At 34.4% G+C, this 16,668-nt stretch overlaps 2 protein-coding genes across 2 annotated transcripts; one reads left to right on the plus strand and one right to left on the minus strand.

The window, feature by feature from the left end:
* Positions 1-2,244: 2,244 nt before the first annotated feature.
* Positions 2,245-6,793, minus strand: LOC122302940 (sucrose synthase 5-like). Its single transcript, XM_043114422.1, has 15 exons — positions 6,480-6,793; positions 6,224-6,378; positions 5,740-5,932; positions 5,539-5,657; positions 5,249-5,465; positions 5,051-5,146; positions 4,788-4,961; positions 4,567-4,683; positions 4,320-4,486; positions 3,923-4,147; positions 3,253-3,819; positions 2,959-3,097; positions 2,771-2,853; positions 2,636-2,668; positions 2,245-2,530 (listed from the first exon to the last, which is right to left on the minus strand). The coding sequence occupies exons 1-15, from the start codon at positions 6,711-6,713 to the stop codon at positions 2,515-2,517; spliced, it is 2,535 nt and encodes an 844-aa protein (XP_042970356.1). The 5' UTR covers positions 6,714-6,793; the 3' UTR covers positions 2,245-2,514.
* A 3,583-nt stretch (positions 6,794-10,376) lies between these two features.
* On the plus strand, positions 10,377-15,843 carry LOC122302944 (phytoene synthase 2, chloroplastic). Its single transcript, XM_043114426.1, has 7 exons — positions 10,377-10,654; positions 11,006-11,735; positions 11,855-11,905; positions 13,378-13,550; positions 13,980-14,215; positions 14,862-15,054; positions 15,502-15,843. The coding sequence occupies exons 2-7, from the start codon at positions 11,261-11,263 to the stop codon at positions 15,679-15,681; spliced, it is 1,308 nt and encodes a 435-aa protein (XP_042970360.1). The 5' UTR covers positions 10,377-10,654; positions 11,006-11,260; the 3' UTR covers positions 15,682-15,843.
* Positions 15,844-16,668: the final 825 nt, after the last annotated feature.

Consider the following 16,668-nt stretch of genomic DNA (forward strand, 5'->3'; position numbering starts at 1 on the left):
ATTATTGTAGACTAAATTTTACAATTATTTAAAAAAAAAACAAGAAATAATTAATTTAAATATGATTAAAAATGTTATATTTATAAGATTTGACCAAAGTAAAATAAGAATGTGATATATAATATTCCTTGCTAGGTTAAAATAAATGTTAAAATTTGTTTAGCTAATAATAAGAAAATATTAAAGAGAAATGATATTTGCAGTCATGGTTGTGCAAGCGGCGTGCAGTCGTTTTGAAAAAAATGAATTAATATGAGACCCATATGAAAAAAAAAAATTAACTTTTTAATCGTGGATTCCACTCATTTTCAAAGTGATTGCGCGGTGTTTGTAATTTCACGACTGTATGTAACATTGCTCAATATTAAAATCTATGATTGGGTGGATGATTTTATTTTCTCTTTTTTCTTATTTTTTTATTTTTATTTTTAGTCTCACAAATAAATGATGGTGTACAAAAAAAAAAAAAAAAGTAGTTGGAGGGGAGAAAAGAACAGTTGAAGGTTGTTGCTCGAGTGCAACTACCGGTCCGGTCTTGCTCTCGTTGTATCCTCTATTCTAGTATGGCCTTTCGGGGCATCTGCGATTCACGTTTCTTCGGTAGCGGAAAGTCGAAACTACCGGATTAGGTAGTGAGATATTTAGGTAGTAAAGGAAAGCTAGCTGCCGGCTGTCGGCCAGCTCGCCGCTTAGCACAAATTTGAGTTTTTATTTTTTTAATATATTTTTAAATATTTTTAAAAAGTTAAAAATATATATCAATACATTAAAAGTATTTTTCTTAATCATTAAGTAAAAAAATTAAATTGATGAGTGGTCATTTGCAATGAGCAAATGCAAGCGGTGGGGTAGCTTTATTCATAAGATAAAGCTTAAGTTTGTACATCACATTATTATTTTATTTTCATCTCAATATATAAGATGTGAAATATTTATCATTATTTAATGATAATGAATCATCTAATAAAAGATCATCTAATAGAAATAAATATTTCACATCTTATATAATTGAATGATGGTATGGTATATAGAATTTTCTTAATATAAATAATATTTGAAAGTTTGTGTATTTTTTAAAGAAAAATTAATATTTATATATAAAAGAAATTCTTTTAATGATTGATTCTGCATTTTTTAAAATGACTTAAGAAGAGGTTTTGGGGTAGAGATGAGAATTTTAAGTTGAGATGATAGTTTAAAATATTATTTTTTTAGTGTTATTATTGTTTTGAGATTTGAATAAGTTGTATTGAGATTTAAAAAAGTTAAATTGTTTAATCTATTTTGTGTAAAAAATTAAAAAAATTGTAATGATGAGATGAGATTTTTAAATTACCAAACCTGCCCTAAACGACTCAACGAGAGTTGCTCTGGTTATAATGGCTAGCAAAATGCTTTGCTAAAATCTAGTCAATTTTTCGATTTTTTTTTTCTTTTTCAATTTGATAATTAGATGATTGAATATAATGGAAACAATTTTATGAACATTGTAAACACTTGTCTAACATATTTTCTTAATTAATGTTTAGTTCAATGAGTTGGAACATTTTCACGTTGTAAAAAGTCTTACAACGTAAAAAGTCATACAATGATGAGTTGTATGTTTTAACACGCCAATTTGTAATTAATAGAATTCAACTTTCATATATTGATGAAAAGATGTAGTTATTTGGAGGATAAAGATCAACCATTTACCCAAGTTTATTATATCTTAGTTTGAGGAATATTAGCTGGTTTGGATTCAGATATGAGATGAGATGAGATAATTTTAGATGAAAATTGAATAAAATATTATTAGAATATTATTTTTTAATATTATTATTATTTTAGGATTTGAAAAAATTGAATTGTTTATTATATTTTGTGTGAAAATTTAAAAAAATTGTAATAATAAAATGGTATGAAATGAAATACTTTACAAATCCAAACCGATTCTTATGATCAAATTAATTAAGAATGCATAACTTAGATCGAGGAGCACATGATATCAATTTAGAAGAAGATCATGTAAACCTTTTAGGCATATAGATAGTGATAGGGAAGAGTAATGTTACATACTGTCGTGAAGTGTGTAAGCGTCGTGCAGTCGTTTTAAAAAAAAGTGAGATTTACAATTAAAAATTTAATTTTCTTTTCATGTGGATCTCGTATTGATTCATTTTGTTTAAATTGATTACGTAGTATTTGCATACTCATGACTACAAGAATCATTTATCAATATATAAATAAAGCTTGAGAAAGAAATAAATAAAAGCTCATAATGCTTCTTATTAATTATAAAGTATAAAAAGGCTCGATTACTGGCCACGGCAGAACTGGTTAACACATGATCATGAATCAAACCAATTCTCCCTTTATTAATCCTTACACAATATTACCTTTTATTTGTAAATATGGGGGAAAAACAAAAAAGAAAAACAAATAAAGTACTGGAACTTTGGGAAGACTTGAGAGGGAAGCTGGCCGGCTGAGGATGCAATCGAATTAAGCAAGCTGCCTCTGTTGTCTGACACTTTAAGCTCCAAACATCCTGAAAAGTTGGTAAAGTATATATAGTTGGTTCAAGTACTGGACTGTTGCATGGCTGAACGCATGAGAATCCATAAAATGAGCAGTACTCGGAGTTGGCCTTTACCTTTGCAGTCGGGTACTCTCTGCCCGTTTGATGCTGCATAAATGAAAACATATGTGTTTAGAGAATGGAACATGATCATGAGTTGCTATATATTCATTCATAATTTCGGTTTTTTTTTTTTCTTTTATAACATGCCTTTTTGATGGTGGTAATGCAGGTCTGATTGGCTTTGGTTCTGGTGGCGAAGCTTCTTCAATTGGGGTGGGTACATTCTTTGCCTGTAAAAATGAATGCGAGGTGAGAAACAGGAACCAAATCTGGACACTCATCACATATATATGAGTTGTTAAGCAATATAAAGCTTTAGAAATATAATAACATACCAAATTCCTGAATAAGAGATTATAGAACATTTGTACGTATCTTTGCTTTGCCTTTTTCTGATCCTTGTTCAACTTTCTCCAGAAGCTGTAAATATTCGCCATATTCAACACCTTGTTTGCATATATCTTCCAGGTATAGCTGTAAAGAGGGAAAAGTCATATAATTTAAAGGTCATATGCATGGAAGAAATTATGCATAATTCAGCTGGTGGATGCATGTCTTGGAATGGTCATTACTAATTAATGAGAATAATTACAAGCATAATTGCTAAGATATATCGTTTATGTGATTACCATTCATTTATACGCTGCAAACCTGCAGCCGAAATCTTGCTCCAGTATGTTGTATCCACCTTGCACTTCTCGAAGAACTCTGCAATTTTGTTGCTTGACTCATCGCCATTGTTGGGATCAATGTGGAAACCTGAGACCCCATCAACGATGATTTCTGCAGGACCTCCTTGATTGGTAGCAAAGGTGGGAAGTCCACAGTTCATTGCTTCGATGACCGTCAGGCCAAATGCTTCATACAAAGCAGGCTGCACAAATGCTCCCTTTGTGTCAGCAATACAGCGGTAGAGTTCTCCGTTGCGTTGCCTATCACTTTGCGCCGCAATCCATCTTATCTGACCCTTAAGATCGTATTTTTCTATCATTGTGTGCATCTTTTTTATTTCAGATATCTCTTCTCTATCCTTTGATTTTGAAGGATCAATGAAGCCCCCAACCACAACAAGGTTAACCAAATCTCTCAGCCTCTTGTTCTTCCCATACCACTCAGTTAATCCAGTTATGTTCTTCACAACATCGAGCCTTGCCATCGAGAAGATGATAGGTTTGTTCCTGTCCTCTAGGTATCCACTGTCTCCAAATAAAGTTCAGATAAAATTTTATGTAATTTAGACAAATTTATGATCCACATTAGCATAAAAATTCATTCATGCTTTGCAACTTCAGCACTCACGTGTGTTCATTGTTGTCCCCTTTACTGTACAGTAATTCTTCAATGTCAGGGTGAAATGATGTGAATCTTCTTTGATTCTCTGTGCAAGGGAAATAGACAGATTGATCGGCCCCTGGTGCAGCAATGTTGAATTTGGGATCAAATACGTTGATGCCGGAAACAACTCTACAAAGTCCTGGAAGCGTAAATGCACCATGGCTTTCATATTGTCCTGGTCTGTCTTTGCTGCAAGAAGTGCAACCACAATTATATAAAGCCTACGGATTTGTACTAGCAAATTTTGAAAAAATATTTCTCGCAGGTTACTAAAAACTCATGCTCAAGCTAAACAAATTTCAACCATTTGACTATCATGTTTATAGCTTCAAGTTCTATTGAATCTGGGTAATTCTCTAACCTTCCTGCAATCTCTTGGAATGTGCTAGCTATGATGAAATCTGTTGCATTCATTGCAATTGTATCAGCAGTGAATTGGCATGAGAAGTGATACTTGGGGTCTAATTCCTTCCATTTGATGTCTGAGTTTTCATATTTAGTCTTCTCCAAAGCGTGCGCAATAGTTCCCTGGTTTTCAAACAAACTACATTAATACTAAATACGGAAAGAGAAACTCCATAGCTGCAAAAATGAGGAGGAAAAAACACCTGAGTTATCCCAAGTTTACTAGCCACGAGAGATGCCACTAAATTCCCATCAGTGTAATTTCCAATGATAAGATCTGGATTCCCATCCATTAAGTCGAGGATCTTGGTTGTAGCATCCTATTGATATACATAAAAGTGACCAAATAAGTGATAATAAAAAAAAAAAGTAGCTACTGTTGGAAGTTTAAAATCATGAATTCAGAGAGAGATGGAATACATGCCTGAGTGAACTTCTCAAGATAGGGATAAATTTCAAAACGAGAAACCCAGCGGCGGAGGATCCCGTTTTCAGTCTGGAAAGGCACTCGGAGGATGTTTGAGTGCTTGGTTCCAACGATTGCTTCCAGTTCTTGGTTGCACTTAGTTCCACGTGAATCGGGTATAAGCCGTGTGACCTGTCATCGTTAATCAGATGCTTACATAAAACTTCCAAACTAAATTTCCTTTGTTTGGAATTTGTTCCTTGCTGTTTATGAAAACTCACCACAAGAATTTGAGGCTTCACATCTAGCCCCTGCTGCTTGATTCTGAGGAGCAATTCTTCTTCTAGAGCTTTCACTTGATCTAGAATGTAAACTACCTGTTTGAAGTAGTAGATGAGGAAAAAGCTAACTTGCTCTAAAATGTTGATTAGTACTACTTGTATACTAGTTTTCTATAATTCCAAATCAAAATCTTGTACCTGCCCACCAGTATCCGGCAAGCCCAGGACATCTGATTGGCCAAAGTAGCCGTGAGGGGAGAAAATTACAACATTGAATATTGTAGGAAGTCTGCTCAATAACCTCTCCATATGCACTGGATCGGGTGCTTGGAGAACTTCTGAGAATGCTTTGATTGTCTCTTTTACTCTTTGTGCAGTATCTCCCCATCCTTTCTCGAAGCCCCACTCCTTAAACCTGTGTAGGAATTTAATAATCAGATACCCTTTTTTCAGTGTCTGCAGACAGAATTTAGTATTAAATGGATCACCTTAGCTCAAAATTACTATATGGAGTGTCTTTGGGAAGTGCTGAGATGAGCAGTTCGGCTACTATGAGGGCCATCTGAAGCTTTGATGCAGTATTAAGGGAGTCATTTATCATAAGTTTCTGCAAATTTAAAATTACCATAAGCATTCAGAGTTCTTCCAACATTTTATCTTAAAAGGAATTGAATATTTTCTATATATACTTCTCCTTGGTGATTGAGCGTTAGCAAATAGTCCACGAGAGGTTGTGCATTCTCAATTTTTCCACTAAGCTTTGAAGTCATGAACTTTGCAACAAAATTGAGTCCATTTCCAATTGAAGAAGATAGGGTTAAGTGAGGAAGAGGGTAGTCGAGAGCTGTAAAATCTACTTCCAAAGCATTTTCATCGTTTGCCCTGCAATGTAAAACAAAGTTATTATCCTACCTTTAAGCTACAAGCTGGGAGTTGATAACAGTAGTGTGGTCAATGAACTAGTTGGTTTTCTTACCCTTTTTGATGGGTCGTTTTCCACTCCTCATTACATTCGGTTTTGTAAAACATATCCGAAAGTTTTGAAAGTTTTATTATATGATGAAGAGCAGAGTAAATCTAGGTCAACTTGATTAGAGTATTTTGGAAACATGGAATTCAGTTGGCTCTTCCAAGAAACAAAGAATTAGATCTAGATGAAGAGAAAAGGCATACCATTTTTCATCATATACCATTTCTTTGAACTTCAAGTAGTCTGTAGTAGTGATGGCATCAACCGATAAATCATCAGAGCTGACTTTGACAAATTCCCAAAATCCAGGATTTGGTCTTATGGCAAAAGCAACATGCGGTGGTACAACAGCAGCTTCCTGCATATCTCAATTGCATGGATTAGTAATATCAACAAAGCTATCATTTTGGTCTCAAAATGTTAGCAAAGAACTTGCAAATATGAAATAAAAATAAGCACCTGTGTGGTACACAATATGTAGCCAAGCACGCCCTCCAGGACTTGAGTTCTTTCCTTTTTGTCATCGATCACTTGCTCCATTTCAACCATTAAATGGTCAAGTTTCATTATCCTTCTTCCCTTTTCAATGTACTTAGCAAAGCACTTCTTCATATGGTACCGACTCTGCCTCAAGGCATCTGGCATGTTATCGGCTAGGGACTCAGGGCTCTTTAAGGTGGCAGCATTAGCCATTTCGAACAGAAGTTTAGTTCAGAAGACAAACTAGGGTTATGAATGTGTTTAAACAACACCGGTTTGGTCTGCTTAATGCTTAGAAGTTTTGCATTTTATAGAGTGATAAAGGTTACAAGTTTTGATGCGTGGCTAAAATGTTCACCATGAGAGCTTGCTTTTGGTTTCCTCAACTTTTGGGAATCTAACTTTTAGTAGATTGTTGGAAGTGGACATAAGAAGAAGGGTGCATTGCTGGAAGAAGAAGAGAAGAAGATGAAAGTAAAGAACATTTCTCGGAGAGAGGGAAGGAAAAGAAAAGAATTCACAGCAGGAAGAGATTCCTTGTTAAAAAGCAAAGCCAATATAGACACTATTTCTCGCACGTAAGTACTGGTATCAATCTTTTCTTCTTTCTGTCTTGTGCTACTCGATAAGAAAGAATATGCATGCAGTGAAAGCTACCATGATCTCCACGACGCTACCTTACATTGGTCTCATTGCAGTGTTCAATGTTGGAAACTCCCTGTTGAGTTCTAGGCAATTAAGCTGGTTCATGCATGTCCACCTTTCTTCCTTCTGGCTAAACGTGGTTCTCTTTTCATTCTGCAATTATAGAGGGAAAAGGGCAAAGTGTTAGGGAGGAAATGAGATGTTATGATATTTGCGGTTCTGATATGTGCAAGTTTTGTGCATTTTTAAAATTAAAAAAAAAAAATGAATAAATATAGAATCTATATAAAAAAAATTAATTTTAATATTTAAAAAAAAAAAATATGCGAGACTTAAAAACCTTAAAACTATATTTAATAGGAAAAATATAGTTGCAAGTACAATTGTGCACTAATGTGATATGATTAGTCAAAAAGTAAATTTTATTAAAAATAGTGTTAATTTAAATTTTAAATATGAATGAATCCATATTAATATACAGATTAGTATGCGAGTGTTTAGATATAGTAAAACTCATTTAATATTACTCTAAATATTACTCTACTTACCGACGCCTAGCAGATACCATATAGGCCAAGATTGGAGCCGTAAATGGAATTGCACGTTGATATTCTCCCTTTGGGCCTGAAGAGGACGGTCCTGAAATTAAGAATCCCGATTTCAGGCCCAACCATACCATGCATCATTGTTTACGGGCCGGCCCCACAAATCTCAAATTCTTTTGTGCGGCGGGATTTCTAACAAGACCGAACATTCTACATGGACCATGAATTCAGTACGTGGACAAGATAGGTTGACAAAATGTTTTAATTGTTATTATTATTTGTTATTTAAAATAAAAACATTATGTTTAGAAAACAGTTAAAAAAAAACTATAGTTTCTTAGATTTTTTTTTATAAAAATAATAATATTATGTTTAGAAAACTTTTCTAAATTATAAAAATTTCTTGCACCCAAGTTAAAGTTTCTTAAAATAAAATCGCAAGAACTCCTTCTTCTTTTTTTGTGATATTATTAAATATCTTTTTACATTCAATTCAAAGTATTAAAAATGATACGAAGCTGTGAATCTGTTATGTCATATTAGAAATAATGATAAAGTGTTAGATTTATGAGGCCGAATCGAAACGGAACGAATGACTTACATATAAAATTTTTAAATATAATATAGTATTTTATATAATAGTTGTATAAGTTAATTATTTAATTTTTTCTAATTTATCATCATTGACTATATAAAATGTAAAATATTATATACTATCAATTAATTAATATATCATACGATAAATCATTTAATAATATATGTTGTTATATGTAGATACGTACTCCACTAAACTAATATTAATATCTTAAATATAATTATAATTAGTTATTTTTTTAATGAGTTAACTACATAATTTATATTAAAAAGCTCATTTAAATTTGATTTTACTAAATTAATTAATTTTTTAATAATTTATCTAAAAAAAAAGATGAAAAAATGTTACTACCTCATATGGGCCAAATTGGACTGACCGACTGACCAGACCGATAACTAACAGTCTAGTCTGATCTTTAGGTGTAACTAATTTGATCTAGTCTAGAAAAAGGGTGGACCAAAACTAATGTTTTATGTGATTTATGTCAGATCTATTTTATAATATAATAAATTTTATAATTTAAAAAGTAGTATTGTATGTATTTATAATTTTATTTATAAGACTCATTTTATTAATTCTTTTTTAAAATTTTATTTTTAGTGTATCGTGATTTTTGAATTTCAAATATTATAATTTTTAATATATCAATAATTGACATGTGAAAAAGTAAATATTTTATAAATTTTTCTTTAAGTACATTTAATATTTTTCAATTTAAAATATAGATCTCCTTATATCAATTTATGAAATTTATATTTTTTAGACTTTTTTATATTCAGATATTTCTCTTAATTTAAAGTAAGCAAATTTTATGGAAAAAATAACTTGCTAATAATAGCCAGCAGTCTTGCTTTTGTTATTTTTGTAACAATTTTAAGAATTATTCTATTATTAAATCGATTTGTAAAGCATAACATTTATATTATAATTTATAATTGATAAGATTGGGTAATCCAATCATTTATCTTCATAGCGGACTTGAAAATAAGTTTTTTTCTTAACATTGAATAGGTATGTCTTTGTCCACATGGTGGATCCTGAAACGAGCCACGTAGAGTGGTTCAAAGCACTTTTTGTGGGGAGGTGCGGTGGGATTTATGGTCAGATTCGGGACGTACGTCCAGCATGCAGCGCAATGGCACGACCACCCAATCCAAATTAACCAAAGAGATAAAATAAAAAAGAAAGACAACAGTAGAGTTAGGTCAACACAAGGGATACGTGTCGAATGTCCGGCCTACAAACACCAGTGGCCGAAACGTGTGGACTCCATAGCCCCACAAGGCCACAACGAACAACAATATGGTCTTTTCCCACACACTTTTTCTACGTCAAACACAAGGACAAAAAAGAAACAGAGAGAGAGAGAGAGAGAGAGAGAGAGAGAGAGAGAGAGTCATTACGGTAGCATACCTCTCTTGTCTGTCCCCCCAGAAAATCCGTTCCGTTACATCCTACGCACTGCCAACCTAGAGCAGTGACTTCCACACTCTCTCCCACTCGCCGGGCCCCACCAGAACCGCCACCCCCACCCCATCTTGTTTAAAAGTGGTAAAGTTAGCACGTAGTTGATAACGTTATCTTCCACTGATTGGGTGCTTCTTCCTACGTGTCATCCTCTTCCGAACTCCTCAGATTGTCAAACGCTGCTCTCTCTTTTCGGATCTCTTTAGAATTTCCTGGGATCCGATTTGGAATCTTATCGAGAATAATTTCGTATAAAAAATTCTATACACAACAGTATTATTTTATTTTTATTTTATTATATAAAATATTACATATTTATTATTATTAAATAATTTTTTGTCATCTAATAATAATAAATATATTATAATAAAATAAAAATAAGATAATGATATGATATATAATATTATTCTTTAATTTTTACTGTTTAAATGCTTTTGTGGCTCAGGAAAAATAAAAATAAAAATAAAAATTTAATCCAGATTATCCGTATGACTAAGAAGCGGGCGGGTCGTAAATCGGATTGACATCGTGCTTGCCCAGCAAGCACTGGTCTTAATCCACAGACAAAGAGGTTATTAAAAACGAGAAGACCGTAAAGGCAAATTTAAGAAACGGAAAAAACCCAATCCCGATACCAACAAGGGCTCTTAAACAAGAGCTTAAATAAGAGAACCAAGTTTGCATGACAATGAGAGAAACGACACCTTCACTAACAGGAGAGTACTAGAGACAAAAACATTGTTATATATAGTAGAGTCTGGAACCGTGGCCAGACTGTTTGGCAAGGTTTTTGCTCGTGGTTGTAATTTTCTGTTCCCATGGCGTTGATGTCGATGCCTGAACTTAGTATTAATTAAACTGGGAGCTCTTGTGAGTTGCTTTAGAGCAACAGCATCCAACAGGTAGGCTTATTTTTCATTGCTTATGTATGTTTCTATTGACGTTTTTGTTTCAGATTTTGTAAAGTAAAAAGCTGCAATGAATTTCATATAGAGATATTGTTATGGTAAAAATGAGTGAAAACGGGAACCCAACCCATTTGAGTCACTTAGACAAAGAAGTTGTTGAGCAATTACCCAACCTTACCTTTCGTTGCCTTACTTCTGAAATATTCTCTTGTTAAAGATCCCATTTTGTGAGTTCTTGCAGGTGCGAATGGCAGGTTTTTGGTTTTCTCATAATTTGATGTTCTTGAAGCGTTGGCTGTGTGTCTATTTGTGTATTTCACCATGTTTTTTTCACTTCAATCACAGAAAGTTTGGACTGAGCTTCCTTGGCTTTTCACCGACTGAAGTTCCATTCTTGGGTTGGGTGGTTTCGACTGGAAAATTTGGTTTCCTTTGTTTGTGGGCAATATTTTAATCCTTCCCTGGAAGTTGAACCGCGTTGCTTTCAAAGGATATCTTTAGGTTAATTGGTTTTCTTTAAATCGAGGTTGGAGACATAGGAAGACGCGAAGGACAAGAATATCTCTGTATATTTGGGTAGCTACGATCTCGAGTTCAATAATGTCTGTAGCATTATTATGGATTGTCACCCCAAGCATAGAGGTATCCAACTCCGTTGGGTTCTTCAATTCGGTCAGAGATGGAAACCGGCTTTTAGATCCATCAATCTCTATATCCCGATATTGGGGATCAACTAGAGCGAAGAAAGGTAGGAAAGAGAAATGGAATCCTTGCTCTGTTAGTACAGATTTGAAGTATTCGGGCGTTGGTGGCTCAGGCTTAGACAGTGGAAGCAACTTCCCTGTACTATCAAGCATGGTAGCAAACCCTGCGGGAGAATTGGCCGCGTCATCGGAGCAGAAGGTTTACGATGTGGTGCTAAAGCAGGCAGCTCTGGTTAAAAAGCAGTTGAGGTCTAGTGGTGATCTTGATGTAAAGCCGGATATTGCTCTTCCTGGGACACTGAGCTTGTTAAGCGAAGCTTATGATCGTTGTGGAGAAGTTTGCGCAGAGTATGCAAAGACATTTTACTTGGGTTAGCGTCCTCTTATTTATCCTATAATTATTTCTTGCATTTTTTACTTGAGATTTGAATGCTGTATCTTCTGTACTTCGGAATTCAATTCCTTGTTGATTTTGCCTTTTCACTTTCAGGTACTCTGCTAATGACCCCTGAAAGGCGAAGGGCTATCTGGGCAATATATGGTGAGTGACTATGGCCTTCTATCAGATCACATCTTTCTTCCCTTTTTCTCCCTCGAATACAACTTTTTTTCGGTTCCTCCATTAGGAATTAATAAGTTAAACGGGCAATGTTTATAATAGTAAATTCTGGTGGGTATGCAAGAGTTATATCACAGCATAGCAAGCAAAGAGAGGCAGTTGTTAAAATTACTGAGCTTCTAATTCTTGAAGTTGCGCAGCTTCTGCTAATACTTAGAAGTAAGAGGTTCTTGCCTTGGTGAGAAACTTATAATATTCCTCGGCCCGTGTAACGAGGTGATTGGTGCTCTTTTCTTTATTCACAAGTGTGCTAGGGCAGGGGAACTTATTATTATCGAACCGTAACGACCTAATGAATTTTTAAATTTAATACTTGTCTTGTCTTTTCTTGGGTCAAATGTTATACTTGTCAAAGCAAATACAATCATTCTCATTGGCCCGTCCCAATATTTCTTACTTCATGCTTTAAAACTCTCGTCATTGCAATGACTTTTATGGCTTTAAAACTCTTATGATTTTTGGCTTCTTTCCCTATCAAAGGAAGTTAGGTACCTTTTCATTATCATTTTGGAATATGCTTCTTGCTTTTCTAATAATATGTATGAGATGACAATAATCAATAAGTAGAGCCTTGCTTGGAAGAAGGCCTTGGTTCTCTTCACTGTCTGTACTGATTAGTAGTTAGTTTAGCAGAAAAAAAGTAGGCCATTCTAGTACAAACCGAAAAGATCATTTAAGGATATATGGTCTTGAAGATGTCCATAGTTGTTCTCCAAAATGTGACTTTCTAATCTTCATATCTTTTATCACCCTATTATAGGGAGAATGAAATCTAATAAATGCACACAAGCAGGTTCAGTGGCACAGCTTTTCAGATAGAAAAACGAAACTACAAAGACGACAGTAACTGATTTACTCTCACCAAGTAACCGTCCAGCTACTGCAGTGAGAATGGTTTTTATCTTAGTGGTATCTGGAAGCAAGTTTAGTCTTTTAAATTATGTACGCTAACTTAGGCTTTCACCTTTATTGAAAATTTATTGAACGGTACTCAGAAAATGCAGCAAGAAAGAGAGAAATACATCCCAGTGTCCAAGACTGCCACAACTACAACCTCCACCAAAATACTAGATAGGGGAATGTATTTGTATAAATCTAATGCATTGTCTTAGAATAATTCATGTCACCATCATATCAGCCACTGTATAATTCGGTTTGGTCAACATACCAGATAGGTGAACAGTCTGTTTTCCTTCTCTATTTCTGTTATAGTCCATGTGTCTGTGAGCAATTTCTATATATGTGTACTTGTAAAAAAAAAAATTCTATATACATGACTTCAATCTGAAAAAAGCTAAATTAGTTTCATCTTTTAGTTCTTATAATCCCCAGTTCGTTTGAAATTAAGGCTTGAGTTGAGTTGATTTATTTCCCTTATGATGTTGCACATACAGTGTGGTGTAGGAGGACAGATGAGCTTGTCGATGGGCCAAATGCTTCGCATATAACACCAACAGCTTTGGATAGGTGGGAGTCACGGTTGGAAGATCTTTTTCGAGGCCGTCCATTTGACATGCTTGATGCTGCTTTATCAGATACAGTCGCCAAATTCCCTGTTGATATCCAGGTTAGACAGTACTCTTGAGAAATCCTTGAAATCTGTGACTACAACAATAAAAATCTTCATCCACACATTAGGTCTGTGACTACAACAGTACTAAGAGTATTAAAAGAACTTGAAAATAAACTGAATATGGTGCAACAATGAAAGTTTATCCACACATTAGGTCTGAACTGAGAGATAGGGTCAGCATGGTACTTGCCAACAAAGAAAAAGAACAGAGAAATGGGTTGGCAAGTCTCCACCAACAAAGGGAAAAGGAATATCAGATCACCGTCTTGTAGCCTTACTATTCCAAATCTCATTTGAGGTTTAAAGGAAGACTTCCATTTTACTGGCAATACCTTTGATCAAAGTTATAGCACCTTTCCAAAAGCTTCTTGCTTTAATTATTAGACAACTTCTAACCCAATCGTGTGACCGTTATTACTGCAGCCATTCAAGGATATGATTGAAGGAATGAGAATGGACCTAAGGAAGTCAAGATACAAAAATTTTGATGAACTCTATCTCTATTGTTATTATGTTGCTGGGACAGTTGGATTGATGAGTGTTCCAGTTATGGGTATTGCACCTGATTCGCAAGCAACAACAGAGGATGTATATAATGCTGCCTTGGCATTGGGGATTGCAAATCAGCTTACAAACATACTAAGGGATGTTGGAGAAGAGTAAGTGCAAAGCTTTTGACAGGATTAGCCATAATTATTCAGTCTTATTAGTAATATTAATACAACAAAAATGCCCAAGCCCGGGAGGTTTCTTCTTGGCTGATTGGGCCATCCAGTTATAAGGTACCAGACTCCAAAGATGTGAAATGTGGTACAATCAACCTGGTCAGGGATATACGTTCAATTATTTGTATGCAGCTAGGTTGTTTTCAAAACTGGATTGTCTAAAATTTGTTTCATCAAAGCTGGTTCTTGCTGTTCAACAAGCCAGCCGAGTCCAGTCTGGACTTTGAGGTTCCTTACATCTAGTATTGAACATTCGAAGTAATTCTATATCCCAGTTCTGTTTAATGTAATGCTTATGCTCCATATTATCCATAGGTTCCCAGAGAAGCTTTGTTGATTAAAGTGAACTTGGAATTTCTTGACAGCCATTCTTAAGGAAATTCTTACAACATCAAGCATTATTTTCTTCTTCTTTTCCTCCCTGTTTGGGCACAACCACTGCTTATTCCTTTGGGAATAAAATCGAACCTCAACTAAAAGCTCAGTGCCTTAGTAAATGTCTCTTGATGGAAATAATTGTATCTATGGTACTAACTTGACTCCTTTATTATCCACTTCTCATGAATTGTTCTCTATCCAGTGCTAGAAGAGGTAGGGTTTATCTACCACAGGATGAGCTTAATCAGGCAGGGCTTTCAGATGAAGACATATTTGCTGGAAAGGTGACAGACAAATGGAGAAACTTCATGAAGCATCAAATAAAGAGGGCAAGGATGTTCTTTGATGAGGCAGAAAAGGGGGTGACAGAACTGAGTGCAGCTAGTAGATGGCCGGTAAACAATCATTCTGTCAATATGAAAAACCATGCCATGGATTACCCATTAGGTTTTTAACTTTAAAAACCTTAAAAAAAAAGTTGACACCGCAATATTTTTTCATAAATATCAATGTATGTAATATGGGCATACTGCTTTACGAACCCAAATCCTGAGTTTCAAAATTGCCTTTATCACTAATTAATCGGGAAAAAAAACGTTCTCCATCTCCATAGCCTTGTAGGCCAGTCCTTGAAATATCTTTTTTCATCTGAAAATCTGACTCTTTTTTTCTTTTACTAAAGTATCTTGCCCTCCATCGTTTGTCACATGAAAGATACACTGGAAAGGAATTTTTTCTCTTGTGATTGAGAAAATTTTGAATTGTTGTTGGATATATCTTTGCCTGTTTATTTCTGAGCTACCAAGTCTGATACGAGCGCATAATGTTCTTAAATATTGCAGGTATGGGCGTCCTTGTTATTGTACCGCCAAATATTGGATGAGATTGAAGCAAATGACTACAACAACTTCACCAAGAGGGCTTATGTAAGCAAAGGCAAGAAGTTACTTGCTTTGCCGATTGCATACACAAAATCTCTTGTTCCACCATCAAGAACATCATCTCTGTTGACCAAGGCATGAAATTGAAATACTGGGCATAAAATTATAGAACCGATTATGTAGGGGAAAAGCTTTAAGCTAAAAGGAAAAGGCATAATCTGTATATTATCAAACCTTATTTTGCAGCTGTTATTCGCTGTAAAAAGTGAAAGCATCCCTCCAAAGATTCCTTTAAAAAGCAAACCTTGTGCTACAGAAATAGATGGCAACGGTGGATTTCCATACATAATACAGAAATATAATGGCAACTCGTGCCTGCAGTGGATTTCCATACTCATGGTGTATGAGTGTGCATAATAAACTGATGGTTCAGCGATCCAAATGATCAGAAAGAATGGAATAAACTGAGATGCAGAAGATGAATAGAAGACAGAATAATTCTTCATTTTTTTTTTTTTTCACTCCTCTTTCGTACGAGAAACAGAAAATTACAGAACATAATGTAGCTGTCAAACACATACTTCCTTCTTTTCCGTTCATTCTTCTATAAACTACATACACCATACAAGTACACTAGAAAATAATACTACTATGGCCCTTTCTTTTGCCTCCTAATTTTGTCCGTTCATGCATTTAATTTTTTTTATTTATAGATTAAAGAAGTGACTATTAGTAAATTAGTATTTTTTTATATTTTTAAAAATGTTAAAAATATATGAATAACAAAAATGAAAAAAATTTAAAAAATGAATTTTGCTTAGATGGTACGCCTAGCGGTCACTTCTGGGTGGCACCCTAGCAACACTCTTTTAAGATTTAAAAAGATATACTAATCACACACATTTTGTGTTTAAGATTTATATATTTAAATAAATAATTACTTAAAATGTTTTTCATTAATAAATGTTTCATTATCTCCCTATTTATACTTCAAGTTCATTCAATCCTTCCTTCCTTTCTTATAAGCGTGAATTATTAATAATAATAATAATAATAATAATGGTAGCGGTATTAGATGGATGGGCGAAGCTAAAAATTCAGAGTTGAAGTTCGAACCAAAAAGTTGAA

Source organism: Carya illinoinensis, chromosome 3 (genome assembly GCF_018687715.1).
Source record: "Carya illinoinensis cultivar Pawnee chromosome 3, C.illinoinensisPawnee_v1, whole genome shotgun sequence".
NCBI lineage: Eukaryota > Viridiplantae > Streptophyta > Magnoliopsida > Fagales > Juglandaceae > Carya > Carya illinoinensis.

What these genes read in the sequence shown, in the direction of transcription:
- LOC122302940 (XM_043114422.1), bottom strand. Translation starts at nt 6,713, where the DNA reads ATGGCTAATGCTGCCACCTTAAAGAGCCCTGAGTCCCTAGCCGATAAC. An exon ending in ACATATTGTGTACCACACAG is followed by an intron (nt 6,379 to 6,479) that starts GTGCTTATTTTT and finishes TGAGATATGCAG; the next exon opens with GAAGCTGCTGTTGTACCACC. An exon ending in GCATTACCACCATCAAAAAG is followed by an intron (nt 2,669 to 2,770) that starts GCATGTTATAAA and finishes TCATTTATGCAG; the next exon opens with CATCAAACGGGCAGAGAGTA.
- LOC122302944 (XM_043114426.1), top strand. Translation starts at nt 11,261, where the DNA reads ATGTCTGTAGCATTATTATGGATTGTCACCCCAAGCATAGAGGTATCC. An exon ending in AATTCCCTGTTGATATCCAG is followed by an intron (nt 13,551 to 13,979) that starts GTTAGACAGTAC and finishes TTATTACTGCAG; the next exon opens with CCATTCAAGGATATGATTGA. An exon ending in GTGCAGCTAGTAGATGGCCG is followed by an intron (nt 15,055 to 15,501) that starts GTAAACAATCAT and finishes TAAATATTGCAG; the next exon opens with GTATGGGCGTCCTTGTTATT.